The sequence below is a fragment of the Saccopteryx bilineata genome, chromosome 2 (genome assembly GCF_036850765.1).
Source record: "Saccopteryx bilineata isolate mSacBil1 chromosome 2, mSacBil1_pri_phased_curated, whole genome shotgun sequence".
Taxonomy (NCBI): domain Eukaryota; kingdom Metazoa; phylum Chordata; class Mammalia; order Chiroptera; family Emballonuridae; genus Saccopteryx; species Saccopteryx bilineata.
Window position 1 is genome coordinate 281517147 of NC_089491.1, and position 23282 is coordinate 281540428.

The 23282-nt window shown below is 40.9% G+C and overlaps 1 protein-coding gene across 11 annotated transcripts in view; it reads right to left on the minus strand.

Moving 5' to 3' along the window:
- Positions 1-22809, minus strand: part of DCAF6 (DDB1 and CUL4 associated factor 6) — a 93721-nt gene extending 70912 nt beyond the window's left edge. For 4 of the 11 annotated variants that reach the window (XM_066261110.1, XM_066261107.1, XM_066261103.1 and 1 more), the window contains exons 1-6: positions 22460-22807; positions 12889-12950; positions 10453-10545; positions 6653-6838; positions 3718-3831; positions 867-1002 (exon numbers count right to left, since the gene is read on the minus strand). In XM_066261110.1, the coding sequence (XP_066117207.1) occupies positions 867-1002; positions 3718-3831; positions 6653-6838; positions 10453-10545; positions 12889-12950; positions 22460-22556 (688 nt within the window). In that variant the 5' untranslated portion in view covers positions 22557-22807. Of the gene's footprint in view, positions 1-866; positions 1003-3717; positions 3832-6652; positions 6839-10452; positions 10546-12888; positions 12951-22459 lie in introns of all 11 variants that reach the window. The other 7 variants (XM_066261108.1, XM_066261106.1, XM_066261101.1 and 4 more) reach the window with 4 other exon arrangements.
- Between the last annotated feature and the right edge of the window lie 473 nt (positions 22810-23282).

Sequence of the window (23282 nt, forward strand, 5' to 3'; positions counted from 1 at the left end):
AGAGGACTGCCAGAGGGCACCACGCAGGAAGAGAAGTGTGCAAACATCCTTCCTGAGGGCCTCCCGTGTGGAGCAACCCTGTTGAAACCTTCGCTTCAGCCTCAAGACTGCGAGAAAAAATGCGTGTTATTTTAAACTACCCAGCATAGAGCCCCAGGAAACGAATACAGTTGGCCCTTGATATCCTGGGTTTCAGTTCGGTGGATTCAATCACAGAAGGAAAACAGCACTTTCCATTCCCGGAGGGCTGAATGTATCTGAATGTGTGCATGTTCTAACCTAACCGTTTCCTCAGGGACCTGAGCATCTGGGGAGTCTGGTACCAAGGGTTCTGGAACCATCCCCTGCAGATACTGAGGGGTGACTGTACATCAAGTGTTACAACTTTCCACTTTTTATTTACTTATTTTTTGGAGGAAGAAAGGGAGAAAAAGAGACAACAGGGAAGCATCAACTCATTGTTTCACTTAGTTGTGCCACTGACTGCTTCTCATACGTGTCCTGACCAGGGCTCGAACCAGCAACCTCGGGATGGAGCTGGTGACAAGGGATGGAGCCTGTGACCCCAGGCTAAAGCTGAGAACCTTGGGATTGAACCAGCAACCTCAGCACTCCAGTACAATGCTCTACCCACTGCACCACCAGCTAGGGCCAAGTGTTGTAACTTTTTAAACTGATAAACTGTAAAAGTATAACCATGAAAGGATCATAAAAACTTCCTGGTGAAATGTTTTTTATACTACATAGTATTTAAATACATTCTACTTACTGAGTTTTATGACAAACTAATGAAACTTTAAAATTGCAAATGTCATATTTATTCTCTGGACAGAATCTTTTATTTTCTTTAATATATCTGTTTGTACCTGTAGCTCTTGTGCCCAGCATTCTCCGATCATATATTCGGACTGAGCTATCAGAACAGCCCACAGCGAGGTAATACGGTATTGGTGGACAAATCGCTACAGAAGTGGCGGCACGTCGGCAGTTAATTAAAATATCCTAAAAGATAAAAGAACAGCAGTTACATAGAGCTTTATGGAAAAGATGATACTATATTGAAAAACTTGCCCTGGCCGGTTGGCTCAGCGGTAGAGCGTCGGCCTAGCGTGCGGAGGACCCGGGTTCGATTCCCGGCCAGGGCACACAGGAGAAGCGCCCATTTGCTTCTCCACCCCTCCGCCGCGCTTTCCTCTCTGTCTCTCTCTTCCCCTCCTGCAGCCAAGGCTCCATTGGAGCAAAAATGGCCCGGGCGCTGGGGATGGCTCTGTGGCCTCTGCCTCAGGCCCTAGAGTGGCTCTGGTCGCAACATGGCGACGCCCAGGATGGGCAGAGCATCGCCCCCTGGTGGGCAGAGCGTCGCCCCCTGGTGGGCATGCCGGGTGGATCCTGGTCGGGCGCATGCGGGAGTCTGTCTGACTGTCTCTCCCTGTTTCCAGCTTCAGAAAAAAAAAAAAAAATGAAAAAAAAAAAAGAAAAACTTTCTCTTCAATTAGAAGAAAATAGCCTTTCTCAGAATCCTAATTCATCAGTGTGACATGAAGGGGAAACACATGGCTTTCCTTTATTTTTCAGATTTCTTCCTGTCACTCATGTGGGAGGACAATAAACACCTGCCGCCAGTGCCCCTCTGCAGCAGCTTATCCCTCCAGGAGGAAGTGTGCTCCACACAGTTTGCTGTACGACTCCACACTGACTTCTAACACAAACTGTATGTTTTCCTTATGGACCAAAAAAAAGAAAATATACATGGAAATACTAAATTTAATTAAAGTAGAGATTGCAAAGCAACCAATATTTCAGTAATGCAAAAAACATTCTAAAGAGGAAAAAATAAAAATTGTTCCCAGATTTAAGACTCAAACAGCAGCTAAAGCAACAGCAGCTACAAAGAGGCCAATGATAATTCAAGAAACTCATTATCACAGTTTAAGCTCTTCTTCAAAACTATCTGCATTTCCAATATTGATATATGCTAAATTATTCTCAGAAATGCCTTATAAAGGTCCTCACACTCATAAATAATAGACATCTGTAGAAATGTAAAGCACTAACATACATAATGTGTAAGTCATTAATCACACTGGAAATGCGGGCTGCTTTTGGTCCACTGGACAGTCCAGACAGGGACACAGTCCCCCTTCATCTACAAGTGCTAATGGCCATGTTATATAGTCATCATAATATTGTAGTTATAACTGTTGCTATTAACATATAACAAAATATTAGCTGATTGTAAACATTTATACTTTTCCTAACTTGTAAAATCTCCTTTCCAGTTCAAAAACAAAGGACACATACATATATACATATACACGAATCCTGTAAGAGACAGATTTTACTATAATGTCACTACTTATCTCCATATAAGCATGAGAAAAGGTAAGAGCTATGACCCCAAATATATATCCTTTAGGCATTCTGTTAATTTTGCACTATTTTGTCTCTGACTCAAGCGCCTCACACTCTCAGCACAGCCATGTTTTTAAAATACATTCATGTTAGGTTTTACTTATTTCATTATTGACCTCAGAACATCATTCCTGTTACATAGACTTGTTCCCCAAATGCCTTTTGAAATTCTGTTTCAGTAGCTGAGGATTGCTTTAGCTGCCAGTTTTTCTTCATACTTTGCCTCTATTCATTTTTGTATATAAAGAAATGAAAAGTATTATAAGGAAAATTTTAACAATATTTTCACTTATTAGCCTTGCTTGCATCTTTATTTTTACCAGGTTTTAGGTTATAAAAGCACGATTAAATACTACCATATTATACACTAAAATATAGCTTGAATACGGCATAACAAATTTCAGTACCTAACACTTACTAACAGGTAAGGTATACCAATTACCCCTAATAAACAATCCAATATTTTAAACTTATTCTGCCTTTTATTTCATTCAATTGTTTCCTAGTTGTGTGTATGTGTGTACATATATAACAGAAAAAACTTAAAAATCTTTTCAGTATAGAAAATAATCCACCCACCCCAAGAATGTTAACAACAATAACTGCTTTAATTAGCAAGCACTTAACCTCATTATTAGTAATTCTTTTTTTTGGGGGGGGGGACTTCCAATTAAACTATATTTAGCAGTATTTTATTTCATTTAGCACTTCAAAATGATCTGACAAAAAAGCCCATCTCTAACATTTGCAGTTACCTGCCTGGGGCAATTATATGACTTCTCAGGTCTTTTTTCAAGTTTAAAACAGTATTAAAGACACAAAATTGAGAGTAAAGCTGTATCTTTAGAGAAGTGAGCTCAATCTGAGTGGACACATTGATAGAATGCTACCTTACTATTTTAAAAAAAATAACATAATTGTTCATTTAAAAGTCAGGGTAAAGCAAAATTAAAATTACTACATGCTTTCATCACAGGTATTTGGTAAGGGAAAATTTTCTCCATAAGTAAATGGGATATATTGATAAATGCTTCAAGATTTTCTTATGCTAGAGCATATACTGAAAAATTATATATTTTCATATCTATATTCAAAATATACAATTAAAATACAAGTTCTCTAACTTCACTATTAACATTTTAATTTTAAAAAATTTATAAAATATTTATATATGCTATTGAAGATTTTAAGCAAAACAAAAATTGTAAAACTGACCCCATAATCCCATAATCCAGAGATAATTTACTGTTTGATTTTAATGATAATCTTAAATATTTTGCATCCATATAAAAATTTGATTCTTACATCTTTGCAATCTTCTTTTGTGCAGCTAGTTTTGATGCGCGTATCAAACCACCTCACAGTTCCATCTTCACCACAAGAGAGGAAAGTGTGGGGGTCATTGGGCACGGTCATAATCTGCAGAGGAAAGCCAAGCCAGGTTCTGTTACCGAGAATTCAGATGGCCCTGAGAAGCACGGCTACTGCTTCATAAAATGATTAAGGCAAAAGCAACTAAGAACAACTTGCTTTAATTATTCATGAATTACCCACACCATAATTCAAAATAGTACATACAATACATGTAGGAATGTACAAGAAGTAATGGTTGAATTAATATGACTCATTAAATTGAAATTAATGTTTCTACAGATAGAAAGTTCTTTAAATTTTAACTTGTAACAACTTTATAAGAAAAATTCTCCCCCAGGAAACTTTTTAAACTATTTGAAGCTTGATTTTATGTTGTTGGAATATAAATTTATACTTGTATGATATTATACATTATAATTTTCTTCTATAATAGTAATGTTTAAGAAAACTGTAAGATGCTGAATTGATTAAAGCATTAAAACTGACTTCTCAAAAATGCTGAAATTTCATGCTTAAAGCACTCAGCAAACTAAGAGTGGGAGGAAACAATCTCAACATAATAAAGGCCATATATGAGGGGCTGACAGCTAACCTCATACTCAATGGCAAACACTGAAAGCTTTCTCTCTGAGGTCAGAAACAAGGCAAGAACGCCCCCATTCGCTTCTATTCAGTACAGTAGTGGAAGTTCTAGTGAGAGCAATCAGACAAGAAAAAAGAAGTAAAAGTCATTGAAGTTGGAAAAAAGGAAGCAAAATTATCTGTGACTGAAGATGACATGGTCTTATAAATAAAATACTCTAAAGATTTCACATACACAAAAGCATTAGGACTAACAAATGACTACACCAAAGTTGCAGGTTAACAAATCAACACAAAAGTCAGTTGTGTTTCTTCTTCACATTAATAATAAACAATATGAAAAGGAAATTAAGAAAACAACCTCAGGTCCTGGCTGGTTGGCTCAGTGGTAGAGCGTCAGCCTGGAGTGCAGGAGTCCCGGGTTCGATTCCCGGTCAGGGCACACAGGAGAAGCGCCCATCTGCTTCTCCACCCCTCCCCCTCTCCTTCCTCTCTGTCTCTCTCTTCCCCTCCTGCAGCTGGGGCTCCATTGGAGCAAAGTTGGCCCAGGCGCTGAGGATGGCTCTGTGGCCTCTGCCTCAGGTGCTAGAATGGCTCTGGTTGCAACAGAGCGACGCCCCAGATGGGCAGAGCATCACCCCATGGTGGGCGTGCTGGGTGGATCCCGGTCTGGCGCATGCAGGAGTCTGTCTGACTGCCTCCTCATTTCCAACTTCAGAAAAATACAAAAAAAAAAAAAAAAAAAAGAAAACAACCTCATTACAATAGTAGCAAAAAGAATAATAAACTTATTCAAGGAGGTAAAAGATTTGTACATAGAAAACTACAAAACACTGCTGAAAGAAATTAAACACAAACAAATGAAAAGACATCTATGTTCATGATTTGGGAGACTTAATATTGTTTATATGTCCATATTAACCAAGGTGATCTAGATTTAATGCAATTTCTATCAAAATCCCAGTGGCATTTTTTTAATAGAATCAGAAAAAGTTTTTTAATTCATATGGAATCTCAAAATAACCAACAAAATCTGGACAGAGAAAAACGATACTGGAGGCCTCACACTTGCTGATTTCAAAGCATATTACAAAACTACCATCCTTAGAATATTATGGTACTGGCATAAAAACAGATACACAGACCAACAGAATGGCAATGACTTTACGCAAGACAGTGACGAAGTGTTTAAGAGGTTCAAGCCCAGCAGCACAATAGAGAAGCATCTTTTAAAGGCTACACCAGTTTGCTTGTCCCCAAACTTTTTACACAGGGGGCCAGTTCACTGTCCCTCAAACCGTTGGGAGGGCGGGACTATAAAAAAAACTATGGGCCCTGGCCGGTTGGCTCAGCGGTAGAGCGTCGGCCTGGTGTGCGGGGGACCCGGGTTCGATTCCCGGCCAGGGCACATAGGAGAAGCGCCCATTTGCTTCTCCACCCCGCCCCCCCTCCTTCCTCTCTGTCTCTCTCTTCCCCTCCCGCAGCCAAGGCTCCATTGGAGCAAAGATGGCCCGGGCGCTGGGGATGGCTCCTTGGCCTCTGCCCCAGGCGCTAGAACTCGGCTCTGGTCGCTGCAGAGCGACCCCCTGGAGGGGCAGAGCATCGCCCCCTGGTGGGCAGAGCGTGGCCCCTGGTGGGCGTGCCGGGTGGATCCCGGTCGGGCGCATGCGGGAGTCTGTCTGACTGTCTCTCCCCGTTTCCGGCTTCAGAAAAAAACAAACAAACAAACAAAAAAAAAAGAAAAAAAAAAGAAAAAAAAACTATGAACAAATCCCTATGCACACTGCACATATCTTATTTTAAAGTAAAAAAACAAAACGGGAACAAATATAATATTTAAAATAAAGAACAAGTAAATTTAAATCAACAAACTGACCAGTATTTCAATGGGAACTATGCTCCTCTCACTGACCACCAATGAAAGAGGTGCCCCTTCCGGAAGTGCGGCGGGGGCCGGATAAATGGCCTCAGGGGGCCGCATGCGGCCCGCGGGCCGTAGTTTGGGGACCCCTGGCTTAGAGCATGGTTGCTCACGCAATTACACACCCTAGTACTACTAACTCATATCTTATTTCTTAACTTTATTCTCAAGCTTATCAAGACCCATTTTCCCAAATACTTTACTGAAATGTAGACATTCTGTCAATAATTTCATTGCCTACAAATGCATGTGTAAATACACATGCACAAATCTACACATATGTATATCTACACGTGCACATACATACACTCACACAAAAACATACACATGTATTATATACATACAATCATAACAAGACTGTACCTCATAGGTAGTTCCATAATGGCACGTAAATTGGCATTGTCGGTTGGTTTCTGCATCCTGTTCAACATTGGTATAAAATATTACACCATCTCCAGAGCAGGAGACAATCTGCTTATCGTTCGTGCAGGGTAAGAACTTTGCACTAAATATATTTGCTCGGTGCCCTGAACGAATTGTTGTCAAAACCTGAAACACACAGAGAAAGTAGTTCTTGGTAATTTATCAATTTCCTAGAAAGAAACACTCAAACATAATCAAAGCCAGGAATAAATTCTCATTAACATTCTCATCTCAATGAAAATTTATCATTTGATAAATTTATTATAATTAGGAAAAAAGAAATCACAATCACTCCTATTTTTTTTTACTCCAAGATGTGAAGAAGATTGAATGTCATTTTGAACTGAAAACACCTCACTATCAAGGCAGTTGTTACTTTTAGGACTATTTTTAAAGTACTTAAGCATTTTTCAGTTGTCTTCAGTGGGAGGATTGGTCTAAATAAACTAGCACTTAATTTCTGGAAGATGACAATTTTTTTATATGCTTGAGATTTATGATATATATGATTAAGACAAATCATTAAGAAACACCTCTAAGCTCTTAAATCTGCATGTAGTGTTTTGAAACTTTCACCTGCAATAAATTAATCCTTTCATGACTCAGAGGATCTAAAAATAGAGTGAAACTAAGAACAGATTTAACTCAGGATCAAAAAACTATTTGCCTATGTCATGAATCATCAGTGTTTTACAATAAAAAATATGTCTATACAACACCAAATTTGGAACTATTAAAATCACTAGGTGAAAAAGATACTCTTGTTATACTTAAAATATAAGTATTATCTGATTAAATATTTCTCACACTGGAAATGTGGCTGAATAATGAGTAATCACTTTTCAAATAACACAAATCTATTGGGAACCATGCATAAAACAAATGTCATTTTTTAAAAAAAAAAAATAAGTAGCTAAAGGAGAAACATGATCTTTTAAAAATCATACCAGTACCCTGGCTGGTTGGCTCAGTGGTAGAGCATCAGCCTGGTATGTGGCTATCCCAGGTTTGATTCTTGGTCAGGGCACATAGGGGAAGAGACAATCTGCTTCTCCACCCCTCCCTCTCCCTCCTTCTCTCTCTCTCTCTCTCTCTCTCTCTGTTTCTCTTCTCCTCCTGCAGCCATGGCTCAATTGGTTTGAGTGCATTGGCCCTGGATGCTGAGCACAGCTCTGTGGAGCCTCTGTCTCAGGTGCTAAAAATAGCTCAGTTGTGAGCATGGCCCAAGACAGGGGTTACTGAGTGGATCCCAGTTGGAGCACATGTGGAAAACTGTCCCTCTATCCCTCTCCTCTCACTTGGAAAACAAAAGAAAAAAAATTATGCCATTGGGCATTTTCACAAAAGAACTACAAGTAGGAATTTGAAGAGATATTTGTATACCTATGTTCATGGCAACAATATTCACAACAAACAAAAAGTAGAAGCAATCCAAGTGTCCATTGACAAGATGAATGAATAAACAAAATGTGGGCTACACACACACCAGAATATTATTCAACTTTAGAAAGGACAGAAATCCTGACACATGCTGCAACATGAATGAACCTTGAAAACCTTATGCTGAGTGAAATTAGCCAGTCACAACAGGATAATGTATAAACACATAATGAAGTTCTTTAACACTGAACTATGGCCAACATCATCAGCTGTTGTACTAGAACTAGATGCAATAGTCAACTTCAGAGAAAGAGAAAGTAGAGTGGCAGCTGCCAGGGGCTTTAGGAAAGGAAAAATGGGAGTTGTTTTATGGGCAGAGTTTTTGTTCTGCAAGATGAAAGAGATCTGCAGCTCGGTGGTTGTGATGCTATCACAGTAAGGTGAATGTATATAATGTCATTGAACTGAACTCCTAAAAATGGTTCAGATGATTAATTTTATGTTACGTATATTTTATCACAATTAAAAAAAAATAATAAAGCTTTGCATCTTTTTAAAAAAAATTGCCTTAGTACCTAGATGAATGCTTTGTATATTAATAATGTATATATATCAGCACTAAAGTTCTGATAGTGATGATCAAAAAGCATTTCCACACAGACATTATTTCAGGAAATTTCTCCACTGTAAGAAAAAGGTTATCCTAGTAATTACAGACCTAAGAGAAGTAGAATTTAGAACCAGCAAGTTTCCCTCTGCTAAGTCAGGACAATGAAGTAAAGCTGTCTCTGAAATAAAATTGTGATCTATCTTTTAATCAAGGACACCGTCAATATGAACCTCTTTTTAGGCTTAAGGACCACAAACATTATTTAAATATCTTAATTGTTTATAAAAAAATAAAAAATACACGAGCTATTTATTCTATAAGATTGCTAATACTGGTCCTGGCCAGTTGGCTCAGTGGTAGAGCGTCCACCGGGCTGGATGTTCCAGGTTCCATTCCTGGTCAAAGAACACAGGAGAAAAACCATCTACTTCTCCTCCTCCCTTGCCCTCCCTTCCCCTTTCTTCCCCTCCCTTCCCCTCCCTCCCCTCCCCTTCCTTCTTTCCTCCCTCCCTCCCTCCCTTCCCTTCTATTCCCTTCTGTTCTCCTTCTCTCTCTCCTTCTCTCTCCTCCTGTCTTGCAGCCATGGCTCAAATGGTTGGAACAATTTGGCCCTAGGTGCTGATATGGTAGATGGGCAGTCTCATTTAATATTAGCAATCTTTTTTTATTATTATTAAGTGAGAGGTAGGGAGGCAGAGAGACAGACTCCCATATGTGCCTGGACTGGGATCCACCCGGCAGACCCACTAGAGGGCGATGCTCAGCCTGTCTGGGGCCACTGCTCATCTCTCAGAACCAAGCCATGTTCTCAATGATATAAAAATAGTTGCGCCTGACTTGTGGTGGCGCAGTGGATAAAGCGTCAACCTGGAAATGCTGAGGTCGCCGGTTCGAAACCCTAGGCTTGCCTGGTCAAGGCACATATGGGAGTTGATGCTTCCAGCTCCTCCCCCCTTCTCTTTCTCTGTCTCTCTCTCCTCTCTAAAAAAATGAATAAGTAAAATAAAAATTTTAAAAATGTTAAAAATAGTTGCATATTTCTATATATGAAGTCAGAGGAAAAGCCAATAAAAACCAGAACACAATCCTAATTAAGACTCAGTATGACATACCAGAAATTGAATTAAATGTCATGAAGAACGTCACTAGAACCTAGCCACTGTTTGTAAACTGATAAAATCCAATTTCTTGAACTGCTTGGCTGAAGATTAAACTCTGTAAGCATAAAAGAAAAACAACCACATTGTGTCCTCCCACCCCAAGAATGGCTTATTGAGATAATAGAACTTTTGGCAATTTTATCCACTTGGATAACAAGAAGCATGTTTAAATACTTTAGTGTCAAAGGCTGAACAAAATCTAATGTTTTCCTAAGGCCCTGATCAGCAAACTACAGCTGGCAAGCCACATGTGGCTCTTTAGCCCCTTGAGTGTGGCTCTTCCACAAAATACAGTACCATGTGCGGGCACTACCTCGATAAGGTTTAAGTTTAAAAAATTTGGCTCTCAAAAGAAATTTCAATTGTTGTACTGTTGATATTTGGCTCTGTTTACTAATGAGTTTGCTGACCACTGTCCTAAGGAAACTAGAGGACCTGACTCCAATAACATCCAAATGATATAACAAACTTCAGCAAAGTAAGAATATTCTGTTACAAATGTCCATTCCATGATTATGTACAATTTCTTGATTTCTGGTTTCTTGATTTTTTTCCCCCTCATTAAATGGTAGATTTTCTAAACCACTTACCTTTCTGCTATAAGGATTACTAATTACTAACTTGGTGTCATCTGAGCCAGATAAAATGTATTCTCCAGTTTCATTCCAGCAGATTGTATTAACCTAAAAAGAAAGCAAAAAATTCAAGCAAACTTAACATAAAAACCAGCATGCCATCTTCTACTTAACTGATGGTTCAAAATTTTTATCACTAATGAAGTTATGTCTATGGTAAACAGTACCTACCACTTAACTTATTGAGAGTACATACTGACTACCTTTTAGCAAACACAATGTCCTGAAAATTCACAATGAAATGTGTCTTTCTTAAATTTTATTATTTAAATTTATTTTAATTAATTCACTTTATACCCAGAGACTGAAAACCAGGTCATCTAAAAAGGCATTAGGAAAACTTACTACCCAGCTACAGGGATCAAAGCTGTGTGGTAGTATCACCATTCATCATCACAAACATACACATCAAGGGAATGAAACTGCGAGTCCAGAAAGAAACTCTTACATTTATCGTCAAGTAATTTTGGTCAAGGGGTCTAAGACCATTCAGGGAAGAAAGAATAGTATTTTCAACAAATGGTGCTGGGACAACTGGATGGACACAAGCAAAAGAATGAGTTTAGATCCCTACTTCACACCATATATAAAAGTTAACTGAAAATTATCACATATCTAAATGTAAGAGCCAAAACTATGCAACCCTTAGAAGAAAACATAGGTGTAAATCTTCATGAAAACTAAAACCACAATGAATTACTACTTCACGCCTACCAGGATGGCTATAATAATTTAAAAAAAAACAAAACAAAACAGAAAGTAAGAGTTGGTGAGAATGTCAAGAAATTGGAGTCCTTATACTGCTGAATGGAATACAAAACAGTGTAACTCTTTGAAAAACAGTTGGGCAGTACCTCAAAAACTGACACAGAGTTACATTGTGATCTAACAATTCCACAAAAGAGAAAACATGTCACAAACAAAGTTGGACACAAAAGTTCATAGCTGCATTATACACAATAGCCCAAAGAGAAACCAAACCAAATATCATAGACTAGATGCGACTACTCATTTGCTCATAACAAAGCATCTGAACAATGAGATGTTATTGTCACAGGAAGTCCTGACACACGCTGTGACATGGACAAAGCTTGAGAATATCATGCTAAGTGAAGTCAGTCTAAAAGACCACATGATGATCCCATTTACACAAGATGTCCAGAAGAGGCATATCTACAGAGACAGAAAGTAGACCAGTGACAGCTAACAACTAGGTGGGGAGAGCATGGCAGTGACTGATAAATGGTACGAACTTGTTTTTTCAGATGCTGAAAATATACTGGAATTAGATAGTGGTGACGGCAGTACTGCATTATGTTTATATTTAAAAAACCACCAAATTATAGGGGGGATAAATGACGATGGAAGGAGACTTGACTTGGAGTGGTGAACACAGAATACAATACATAGCTGCTGTAGTACAGAAGTGTACATGTGAAAACTATAATTTTATAAACCAATGTCACCCCAATAAATTCAATTGAAAAATAATATAATAAAAATTTTAAAACCTCACCAAATTACAAAATGGCTGAATTTTATGGTATGCAAACGATATCTAAATTACCAAAAAAAAATTAGACTTTCACTTTCAGACAAGATGGAGTAACATGGACCATCTGTAGTTAAAAAAAAAAAAACAACCAATAGGCCCTGGCCAGTTGGATCAGCAGTAGAGTGTTGACCCTGTGTGTGGAAGTCCCAGGTTCGATTCCCAGCCAGGGCACACAGAAGCAACGCCCATCAACTTCTCGACCCTTCCCCCTCTCCTTCCTCTCTTTCTCTTCCCCTCCCACAGCCAAGGCTCTATTGGAGCAAAGTTGGCCCAGGCACTGAGTAGGGCTACATGGCCTCAGCCTCAGGCCCTAGAATGGCTCTGGCTGCAAGGGAGCATCGCCCCATATGGGCAGAGCATCGCCCCTGGGTGGATCCTGGTCGGGCGTATGCGGGAGTCTGTGTGCCGCCCTCCCACTCCCCTCTTCCCATTTCGGAAAAAATACAAAAAAAAAAAATCAATATACTTTTCTAAGTTCAAAATTACTTAAATGTTTTATTTTATTATTTATTTTATTTTGATTAGAGAGAGGAAGGGAGGGGGAGAGAGGGACAGAGAGAGAGAGAGAGAGAGACAGAGAGAGAGGAACATCAATCTGTTCCTGTAGGTGCCCTGACAAGGGATCCAACCAGCAACCTCTGTGCTTCAAGACAATGCTCTAACCAACCGAGCCATCCTGCCAGGGCAAAACTGCTTCAACGTTTTAATGTAAACCTTTATCTTTCCCATTTACTCTAGTCAGTCACAATCTGTTCAGGGAAGACTGGGACACTGCATCAAACATTTGAACACTCAGTTTTAAAGTCCTTCATGGTTGAAAATTAACTAATACTTACACAGCCATCATGCACATTCAGGGTTGCTTCAAGTTTTAATCTTTGGATAAACTCTCTTCTTCCTGTTTAAAAAGAAAAAAGAACTGCGTAAATCCTACCCGTTATTGCCAAGGAAAGTAGAACACTAAAGTTAAGAGCCTAGGATCCAGCATAAGCAGATTCCAGCTCTAATTTCAACTCCTCCTCTGGTTTATAAACTGAACAACACTGGGCAGATTAACCTCGTCCTTCACCCTAGTCTCCTCATCAGAGAAACTACCTACCTCATGTGGGTATTGTAAGGATTGAGCGAGTCAAGGACAAAAAGGGCTTAGCACAGAGTCTGGACCACAGTGAACACTCATGTGTTTCCTTCATTCATCCATTCATACAACAAAGTATTGTGTACTCACTCCACCCCAAGTGGTATTATTCTAGGAGCTAGGAATGCCACTTGGAACAAGTGTGTGGCAAAACCAAAAAAGATCCCTGTCATCTAATGAGGGACGAAGACAATAAACAAGAGAGCATTTGGTGAAGGTGCCATGTGGAAAAACAAAGGAGAGAAAGGGGCCTGAAAGGCATGGAGGTGGAAGACAGGGTTTTCCACTGCAAAGAGGGTGGCAAATAGCGTTTGTTAGAAGCCACCTATACTTAAACATCTCAATTTCAGGAATGTTAAAATATTTCAAAGCTCATTTTACAATGATGAAATGTCGCAGCAAAAAAATTAAAACAACCTAAACGTCCATCAATAGCAGACCAGTTAAAATTTAACTACAAAAATAGAACATGTGCCTTCTTTGAAAGAGAAAAATGTTTCCCTTTAAGAAATGAATCATCTTTACCAAAGATGGACCAAAAAACTTCATGTTTATTCAGAAGCTGTAATGAAAGGAAGCTGAGTATATGACAAAAAGAGATAATTAGCTAAGTAATCAGGCTGATGAGATCTGGAATGAAATTAAATTTGACCATGTTCTCCCTGTACTGTCACAGCGACAGACTTCTCCATGTTCTCTTGCCCTGCCACGGAAAGGGCAGTATCTTCTTAAGCCTGTTTCCTCTCTCCTTGCTTACAACTGGCAGATGCTTAGGTAGTGGAGGAGCATTTGGGTTAAAAAATAATTTTAGTTTTGTGTAGGGGGAATGCTTGATGGTTCCCAACGGTATTGGAATAAAACAATTTACATAAATTCAGTCAAGTCTTTTCATGAACTAGGTTGTACTTTAACTTTTCAAATCTGATTTTCAGTTATAAAAAGATTTTGACAGTAAATAAATTAAAAATAATCTTTTCCGTTTGGCCAATGGCAGGCTTGATATGTCTACTAAGTAATAAATGACCAGTTTGGAAATAAAGTACTTAAATTAACAATATGGTAACAATTCATTAAAATGCTTTTTAAAAAGTACTAGACTTCGACCTGGAACGCTGAGGTCGCTGGTTCAAAACCCTGGGCTTGCCTGGTCAAGGCATATATGGGAGTTGATGCTTTCTGCTCCTCCCTTCTCTCTCTCTTTCTCTCTCTCACAATCTCCTCTCTAAAATGAATAAATAAAGTTAAAAAAAAAAGTACTAGAAACAGAACACTTGAGATTTTGCGCCCTAGCATGTCATCAGTTTGGCTCTAATAAACTCTTATAAAGAAAAAAAAAAGGGCCCTGGCCGGTTGGCTCAGTGGTAGAGTGTCGGCCTGGCGTGCAGGAGTCCCAGGTTCGATTCCCGGCCAGGGCACACAAGAGAAGCGCCCATCTGTTTCTCCACCCCTCCCCCTCTCCTTCCTCTCTGTCTCTCTCTTCCCCTCCCGCAGCCAAGGCTCCACTGGAGCAAAGATGGACCGGGCACTGAGGATGGCTCTGTGGCCTCTGCCTCAGGTGCTAGAATGGCTCTGGATGCAACAAAGCGACGCCCCAGAGGGGCAGAGCATCGCCCCTTGGTGGGCATGCCGGGTGGATCCTGGTCGGGCGCATGCGGGAGTCTGTCTGACTGCCTCCCTGTTTCCAGCTTCGGAAAAATGCAAAAAAAAAAAAGAAAAAAGAAAAAAAAAGTACTAGACACTTTTCCAAACTTTAAAATCTGGTTTTAGAAATACAGCTCTAGCCATTTCTGTCTACATAAAATAGTGGCAGCACGTGAAAGCCAAGACAACAAAGTGAGTTCCAGTAAGGACTCTCATCTATGAAATGAGCACATAAAACACGCTTTGAGACACGACAGTTAAATAGCTCATGAATGCTATTTATGAACATGACTTTGGTGATCAAAATGGCTGTAGGTCCACACATCCCAAAAAACGTGCTTTTAGAACAAATGAGTATCAATACCCTCGGCCCTCTTGTTAAGTTAAAATGCACTACTACTAAGTGGGAGCTGAAAGTCACCAGAAAATAAGATCTATAAGTTAAAAAAGCTGAACCCCCTCAAATTAAAGTACAGAAAAACTCATGCCTATTACAGAGAACAGCGGAGTCTGGCCTACTTGCTGCTGGCCATTTCATGGGTGCTGGTGGAAGACAGTACACTCCTGGTCAGAGCAAAGGATTCTACTACTAACAGCGTAGCAAGCAGAATGGGATTCAGGTGCACAAGGCTCCCTTCGTCCCCCAAGGCAATGCAGAGCAGCCTGCTGCAACACTGTGCGACCAGTGGGAGTGAGTCACTGCCAGGCAACCCCACACTGTGGGGACCCAAAGCGTTTATCAAGCCAACCTGCCTGATATATGGGACACATTATCTTCACTACACTGGATAATAAATAAACCAGCCCTCTCCCCCAGAGGGAGAGTGTATCTCCCAAGGCTGTTCACTATATAAACATTCTTGGAAAGATAGTTTGGTACAAAGAAGCCGTTACCTCTGCTCACGAGATGTGCAGAAATGGAGCAGAGTCACAGACAACTCCTCCAAGTACACAATTACCTAACATTGTGACTTCCTACTCAAGTCTTTCAGCTACCCAAGCTGCCTCTACAATTCCATCTCTACCTCAACATTCTATTTGATATTAATAGAGTATAAGCTCCATAAAAAGAGGAACCTCTTTTGCTTACACAAGTGCCTAGATACAGTGCCTGGTACAAAGCAGGCACTCAATCTGTATTTGCTGAATCAATGAATAAATGAACGGCATAAAATCTTCACTGTTCTGTAATGTGTTTCACTCAATAATATGGGATAAGCATCTTTCAATGACAATGAATACTGAGCTACTGCTCATCTTAATGGCAGTGCTGCTTATTAAAGAACTCCATAACTTATTTATTCACATACCTAGCTCCCTTATTAGAGTACAAGATGCTTAGGACAAGAAAGGTCAGACGTGGGGTTTAAATATCTAGCTTGGGCCTGACCAGGCGGTGGCACAGTGGATAGAGCGTTGGACTGGGATGCGGAAGACTCAGGTTTGAGACCCTGAGGTTGCCAGCTTGAGCAGAAAAAGAAAAAGCTCACCAGCTTGGACCCAAGGTCGCTGGCTCAAGCAAGGGGTTACTCGGTCTGCTGAAGGCCCAGGGTCAAGGCACATATGAGAAAGCAATCAATGAACAACTAAGGTGTTGCAACAAAAAACTGATGATTGATGCTTCTCATCTCTCTCTGTCCCTGTCTTGTCTGTCCCTATCTGTCCCTCTCTCTGACTCTCTCTGTCCCTGTAAAAAAAATAAATAAATAAATATCTAGCTTGGAACATACTACACATATGCTGGGCAAAACTTAACCTCTCAGAGCCTTAGTTGTCACATTGGTAAAAATTTTACCTCTGATGAGAATCATACTATCAAATTTACAGGGTTACTGTAGAAAGTATAGTAAACAGTCTATGCAAAACTCAAAATTGGTTGTCTCCCTATGTACCTGTAGGGCTGTTCTACGTTAATATTGTTTGAAGAGAGAGAAAATGATTTAAAAAAAAAAGACTTCATTAAAGAAGTTGAGGTAACTTCACCTGGTTAAAATTTCGATTAAGGCTAGTGCTACTGAGGAGGAGAGCACCTTAAGAAAAATGTGTTGTTTTTTTTCCCATCTCATTGCCCCTCTGAGCTGCTTCTTAATGCCAAATTGCCCATCATCTACGTTTGCTGCCTTCCCTAGCTCATGGTCAGGTCGTCCTTCTCCTGCACTGTCCCTGGCACCCTCTTCTTTGTTGGTTTTGTTCTCATAAATCATGGGTCATCAAGAAATTGTGCAAAACATGTGTCATGACCTCGTAGTATTTGTCTGTCACTGCTGCCGCCTCCCTAAAGGAAACTTCTTTAGCTGTCATGGCATCTTACCACATAACCAGAACTGAAAACCAAAGGGTGACAGAACTCTGGAAATACACAGCACAGATATACAAGGATAAATAGAACACAATATGTGTCAGATCAGTATACTGAAAAATACAGAAATATAAGACATTACTGAGGGAAATGAAAGGACATCTAAAAAAATAAGAGAGAAAAACCATCTTCATGGACTGGAAGATTTAATATTGTAAAAATGACAGTTTTCCCTAAAATAATATATAGGTTCAATGCAATACCAACCAAGACCCCAGGGGTCTTTTTGCAAAAACAGACAAGTTGATTCTAAACTTTACATGGAAATGCAAAGGACCCAAAATAGCCAAAATATTTTTTTTAAAAAGGACCAAGTTCAAAATATCACACTAGCTGATATCAGTGCTATGAAGAAAGGAACTGCTGTCATAAAGATTCATCAATGCCCAGATAAATGGAACATGGTAGACAATATGACTTAAACATATATGGTCAACTGATTTTCAAAAAAGAGAAAAGGGCGGTCTTTTCTCAAATGGTGCTGGATCAATGCACATTCATAGGCAAAGAAATGAAACTTGATCCTCATTCTCATAGCACAATTAACTCAAAACTGTTCACAGACCTAAATATAAGAGTTAAAAATAGAAAAATCCTAGGGAAGAAAAGCATACTAGAAATCATCGTGACCTTGGATTAGGTAAAGATTCTTAAATAGGACACAAAAAGTATGAGCCAAAAAAGATCCTGTTAAGAAAAGTAAAGGCCAAGACAAACTGGGAGAGAGTATCGGCAGAACGCATAGCTGATAAAGGACTTGTATCAAGACTGTGTGAAGAATTCTCACAATAATTATATCTGAACATTTAACCAAAGCGTATGGATAGCAAACAAACCATGACAAGATATTCAACACTACTAATCATGAGGATCATATCAAATGCAAGTTGAAATGATAATGTACCTCTGCATACCTACTAGAAAGGCTAAACTTAGGACTCAAAATGCCAAGTGCTGAGGAGAATGTGGAACAACTGGGCGCTCAGACACTGCTGGTGGGAAGTCAGGATGGTACACTTATTGGAAAAAGCTGGCAGTTTCTTGCAAAGTTAAACATACTTATACAACTCAGCAATCCCACTGTAGGTATTTTTAATCTGCCATTATATATATATTTGAAAACTCGAGCCACCTTAACCTCGAAGTCAATAACATCCAATTACAATTATAAAAACATCCAAACCATGAAGTGTAGTTTCGAAAACCTCAAGGCCAGCCAAGACTCTTTAGTGGATATTCTACTGGGTTGACCTCACCATTTTCAACATGATAAAGAAGAGAAATTAGAATGTACCCACCTAGTAAAGCTAAATCCCATTTGTAGAACCTTTTCTTTCAGTTGTGTGTATCACAAGTTGCCATATCGATGTATTTTTACTGTGGATCATGGTTAAAACATTTGCAAATCACTAACCTAAAACATAACTGTAATACAAGTTCTGTGATACCAGAAGCTCTTATCCCTTCTAAGCATGTTCAACCTTCACCAGGGAGGGAAGAAATCCTCAGCAGAGCGAGTCTATCCTGTTTGCATTTTTGTGCTTGGTAATATGCTGTTGGTGGTCTTCTCTTCAGTAATTAGCTTATTCTATTTTGTTTTTCATATTTGACATTTTTCGCTACTAAAATCAGACATTTTTCCATTTTCACTGAGATTTCAAGTCTAAAGTAACAAAATACAAATTTTCACTTTTTCCCAGTAGCTAACTAAGAAGGAGTCAAAAGTCAGAATTTACTGACTCTCATTTAATGTATTATAACTTAGCAACACATTATGAATTTGGTCAATCTGAATGTAGATGTAATTCAGGATGTGACAAAAAGAGTAATCTAAATGCAAAATTATCCATTTCAGTATATACTGGCTCTAGTAATATTCAGATGTTGTCTTCCTCAATACATACTGACTTTAATAATCTCCAGACATTGTCTCCTAATCCCCTTACAAAAAGACTCCAGTCTCCACAATGAAGTTGTCATGGGCTGCCTAATTATATATTATAGTCTGAATGTTTCAGTGCCCTCCCAAATTCCTGTTGAAATCCTGCCTACCATGGTGATGGTAGGAGGTGGGACCTTTGGGAGGTGAGTGGAACTAGACTAGGGCTTTTCTAAAAGAGACCCCAGAGAGGCAGCGAGCTCCTTCTGCCACAAGAGAGTACAGTGAAAAGATGGCTGTCCACCAGGAAGCAGGCCTCACACAGAGTCTCACCATGCCCACACCCAATCTCAGTCCTCCAGCCTGCAAATTTGCTACAAAAAAATTTCTCAAATTTACAAGCCACTTAGTTTATAGCAAATTGTTACAGTAGCCCACTGACCAAGACACTGCCTACTCATAATTTAAAACACTTTATGCATTATAGCAACCAACTCCCTCAAAAAGTCCCTTAAAATTGCTTTTGTCAATTACCATCTTTTACTTTAGAGGAGTTTAGAGAGTGTCAATTCAAGTTGTAGACAAGTCTGTCTAAAATGAGATAAATACAGAAAGAGGAGACTTAGAGAAATGATAGTTTCTTTTGTAAGCAGATTATCTTTTTAAAACTGTAGATATACACTAAAATGTATGTGGCTAGTAAGTTATAATATTATTATAATAACCACTAAATTCCAAAGCACTAGCCTACTGCTGTATACAATATGCTAAGAAACTCTGAAACACTTAAACCTATACGTGTCTCTAATTCAGAACTCTGACAATGTGTTTTAAAAAATAAATCCTGCCTGACCTGTGGTGGTGCAGTGGATAAAGCGTCGACCTGGAAATGCTGAGGTCACCGGTTCAAAACCCTGGGCTTGCCTGGTCAAGGCACATATGGGAGTTGATGCTTCCAGCTCCTCCCCCCTGTCTCTCTCTCCTCTCTCTGTCTCTCTCCTCTCTAAAATGAATTTAAAAAAAAATCCTATGTTGAAATTATATTAGGCTCATAAAGATGATAATCCCTGGCCTACTGTCCATTCTCTATTGGTTCAGGTGAATTTGCAGGCAATAAGTAAATACATACTTTTCCTCCAAAATAACATGACAAATCATCTTCATTCCTGCATGTAAAAATATGTCTTGTGAACTGCAGTTTTCTTTCATGGGAGGAAAAGAGATAATTAACCAAATTTAAGTAAAATCAACAACAAAGCTTGAATAGCACTATTGAAAAGATACATTTCATGGTGAATAATCTGAGATGTAAATGTCACAAGAAACACCTGTCAATTCATTCTATCCCAATTTCACTGTTACTTAGTGGCAATTCATTATTAGAAATAAAACAATAGGAATAAATTAGAAATATAATTCACCCACAGATAATCAAAATGTTTAAGTGTTGACATCTCAAAAAAGGGATCTACTTACTTTCTAAGACCCTTGGACTCAAACTTTTTTTAAAAAATGCTTTATACAAGTACTTAAAAATGTCATTTTAAAAAAATCATTAATTCAAGCACTACTAATGTGGATTTTGTTGTTTCCTGAATGCTAAACTAAGGTTGTCACTGCCGTGCTGAAAAGCTGGAGAAATTAATAGTGTAAAAGGTCTACAAAGTCCAAGAAATTACAAGCTAGTTTCAAATACTTAGAAAACCCCTTTTAAAGGAAGCTGTTCTGAGAATGTGCTAATTATAAACTGTTTATTATTAGCACACTTCAAATACTATTTAAGATAAGGAACTCCCTGTATGCACATACATATATTTGAAAACCTGTCATTTAGACTTTCCACACTAAAGGTAGGGGACTTTCTTCAATTTTCCTCTGCCCAAAACAAACTCCACTCCATTAGGGAGTCTGTGTAGGAAGGGGGAAAAATATAGGGGTTTTAAATTTTAATTGACTCTATAGTAGACACAACTGAACTAACTGAATCAAAAACAAAAACACTAATATATATATAAACCTATCTACGTTTCTATAGAATGAACAGCTCTATTTTTACTGCCACAGAAAGATCTCCAAAACATAACGGAAAAAGCAGGTTGCAAAACAACGTTTACAACGTTGACACCATCTGGCAGGTCACTCTCTCTCTCTCTCTCTCTCTCACTCACACACACACACACACCTATAGTATTTCTATGTGCACAACTGTGCTGGTAAGAATGCAAAGAAACGGGTCTGGACAAATATTCAGGAAACAGACAATATTGTTACCTCCAAGGATGTGTGTGTGAAATTGGAATGGGAGGGATCACCGGGACTTTTGCTTCATTTGTGTTAAAATTTCACAAGGAGACTGTATTCACATAGCACTGGAGATGCTAAGAAAACAAGAGTAAGGGGGGAAAATGCTTCCAACTTCTCTGAAATAATTTACAAAACAGAGCTGTTTGGTAGGTGTAACGACATTTCATCTTGTTTTGCTGACTTGAAGCCGAAACCAAATAACAGCCACAAAGTCTTACCCAGCCAAAAGCGACAGAACTGGAAAGAAAATTTTTTTTGAATGTTCTCTTATCTCCAAGTAGGAGAAAGAATAAAGAGGAATGAAAAGATGGCCCAAGGAAACCACTTTTAAGATAGCGGACTTTTTAGTTAGGTCAGGTGTGACCCAGAATCCCCACAAAACCACTTTATCCAAAACGGGAAGGGTAAAAAAGAAAATGGAATATACTGTTCCCTGCAGCGCTGAAGGCTGTTTTTAGTAAGCTGAACTAAGGAACAGAAAATGCCAAGTGCGTTTCGCAGGGGTGGGAACGGGAACGTGAAACCCTACACCTCCTTGGGGCGGTCGGAGCCGACCGGGCAGCGGGTCGCCCGGGGGCGCCCGCGAGGCGGGGACGGCTCTGCGACCACTTTCGGGCTCCGGCTCGGGGCCGCCCTCCGCTGCGTCTGTCCGCGATGTGAGGTCCCCGAGGCGCTCTCCGAGTCGCAGGCGACCCCGGGACCCGCCGGGGGCCGCAGGGCAGGGATGGCAGCTGACGCTAGGGTCCTCGGCTGCGCGGGGACTGCGCTGGAGAGGAACGAGAGCGCCGACCCGGGCTCCAAACGCCCCGGGGCGCCCGACAAGTCCTCCCCGGAGCCCCGGTCCAGAAGCGACCCCAGCCCGTTTCCCCGCCGTGCGAAAACAGTCCAGCTCGGGTGGCGGCTGGCGGCACGCGAGGGGGCTGGGCCGGGGAGGGCCAGGCGCGGGGTCCGTCCGTCCAGGTGCGCCCGGCGCGCCCGCGGCTCGGGGACGTCTCGGCTCCGTCCCCCCAACAGCCCCGACCGCGGCCCTCCCCCACGCCGCCCCCGGCAGCGACTTCCGCGCCCCGCCCCGGGGTCCCCGCTCACCCAAGTAGCGGCTCCGCAACCGCGACGGGTCCTCCAGCCCCAGGGCCCTTTTCCTCACGTCCCACAACAGGTGTGGGCAGGAGCCACCCCAAGACATGGCTCCGCTGGGCCGGGCCGGGAGGAGCGCCCACCGCGTGGGGGAGGGGACGCGCGATCAGCCCCCGCGCCGCACCCACACCATCCGCGCGCCGTGCCTCGCGGGCGGGCGCGGCGATTTAGATGGCGGTGGCGGCGCCTTGGCCCCCGAAGCCCGGCCGCACCGGGGCCGGAGCTCGCCTCATCCTTTCCTCAAACTACCCAGAACATCTAGAGATCGGCGACAGTCCCCTCCCTCGGCCCCGCCAACGAGAGGCGGAGGCGCAGGAGGCGGAGGCGGAGGCGGTCGGGACTCCTGCCATTCTCCACACCCTCCCTGCCAAACCTTCTCGCGAGACGACGCCCACTCCCGGGCACTGAGGCCGCTGGGTGCCACGGCTGCCCTCACCCTAGAAAAGCGGGTTTAGGCCATTGTAGCTAAATCCTTCATTCCGTATGAATAAATGAAGAAGAAAGACAGAAGAGGCTGAGATCTGAGGTCTGTCGCTCACGATTCCGATTCCAAACGAAACGAGAGAGCTGCACGCCGTCATCTTTAGTTCAGGCACTGGAGGCCCCCACAGCCCATTTTAACTACGGCCCTCCTCAATCAAAATGAAAGGGAAAGAGCCGGTGCAGCTTCACTTTCCCTTCTCCAAAATGGCCTCCAGGGCAGGAAGGAGAAATGGGAGGTTCGCGCTGGGCTCCGCCTATCACGCGGGACTGGCCAATCACCGTGTGCGGCCCC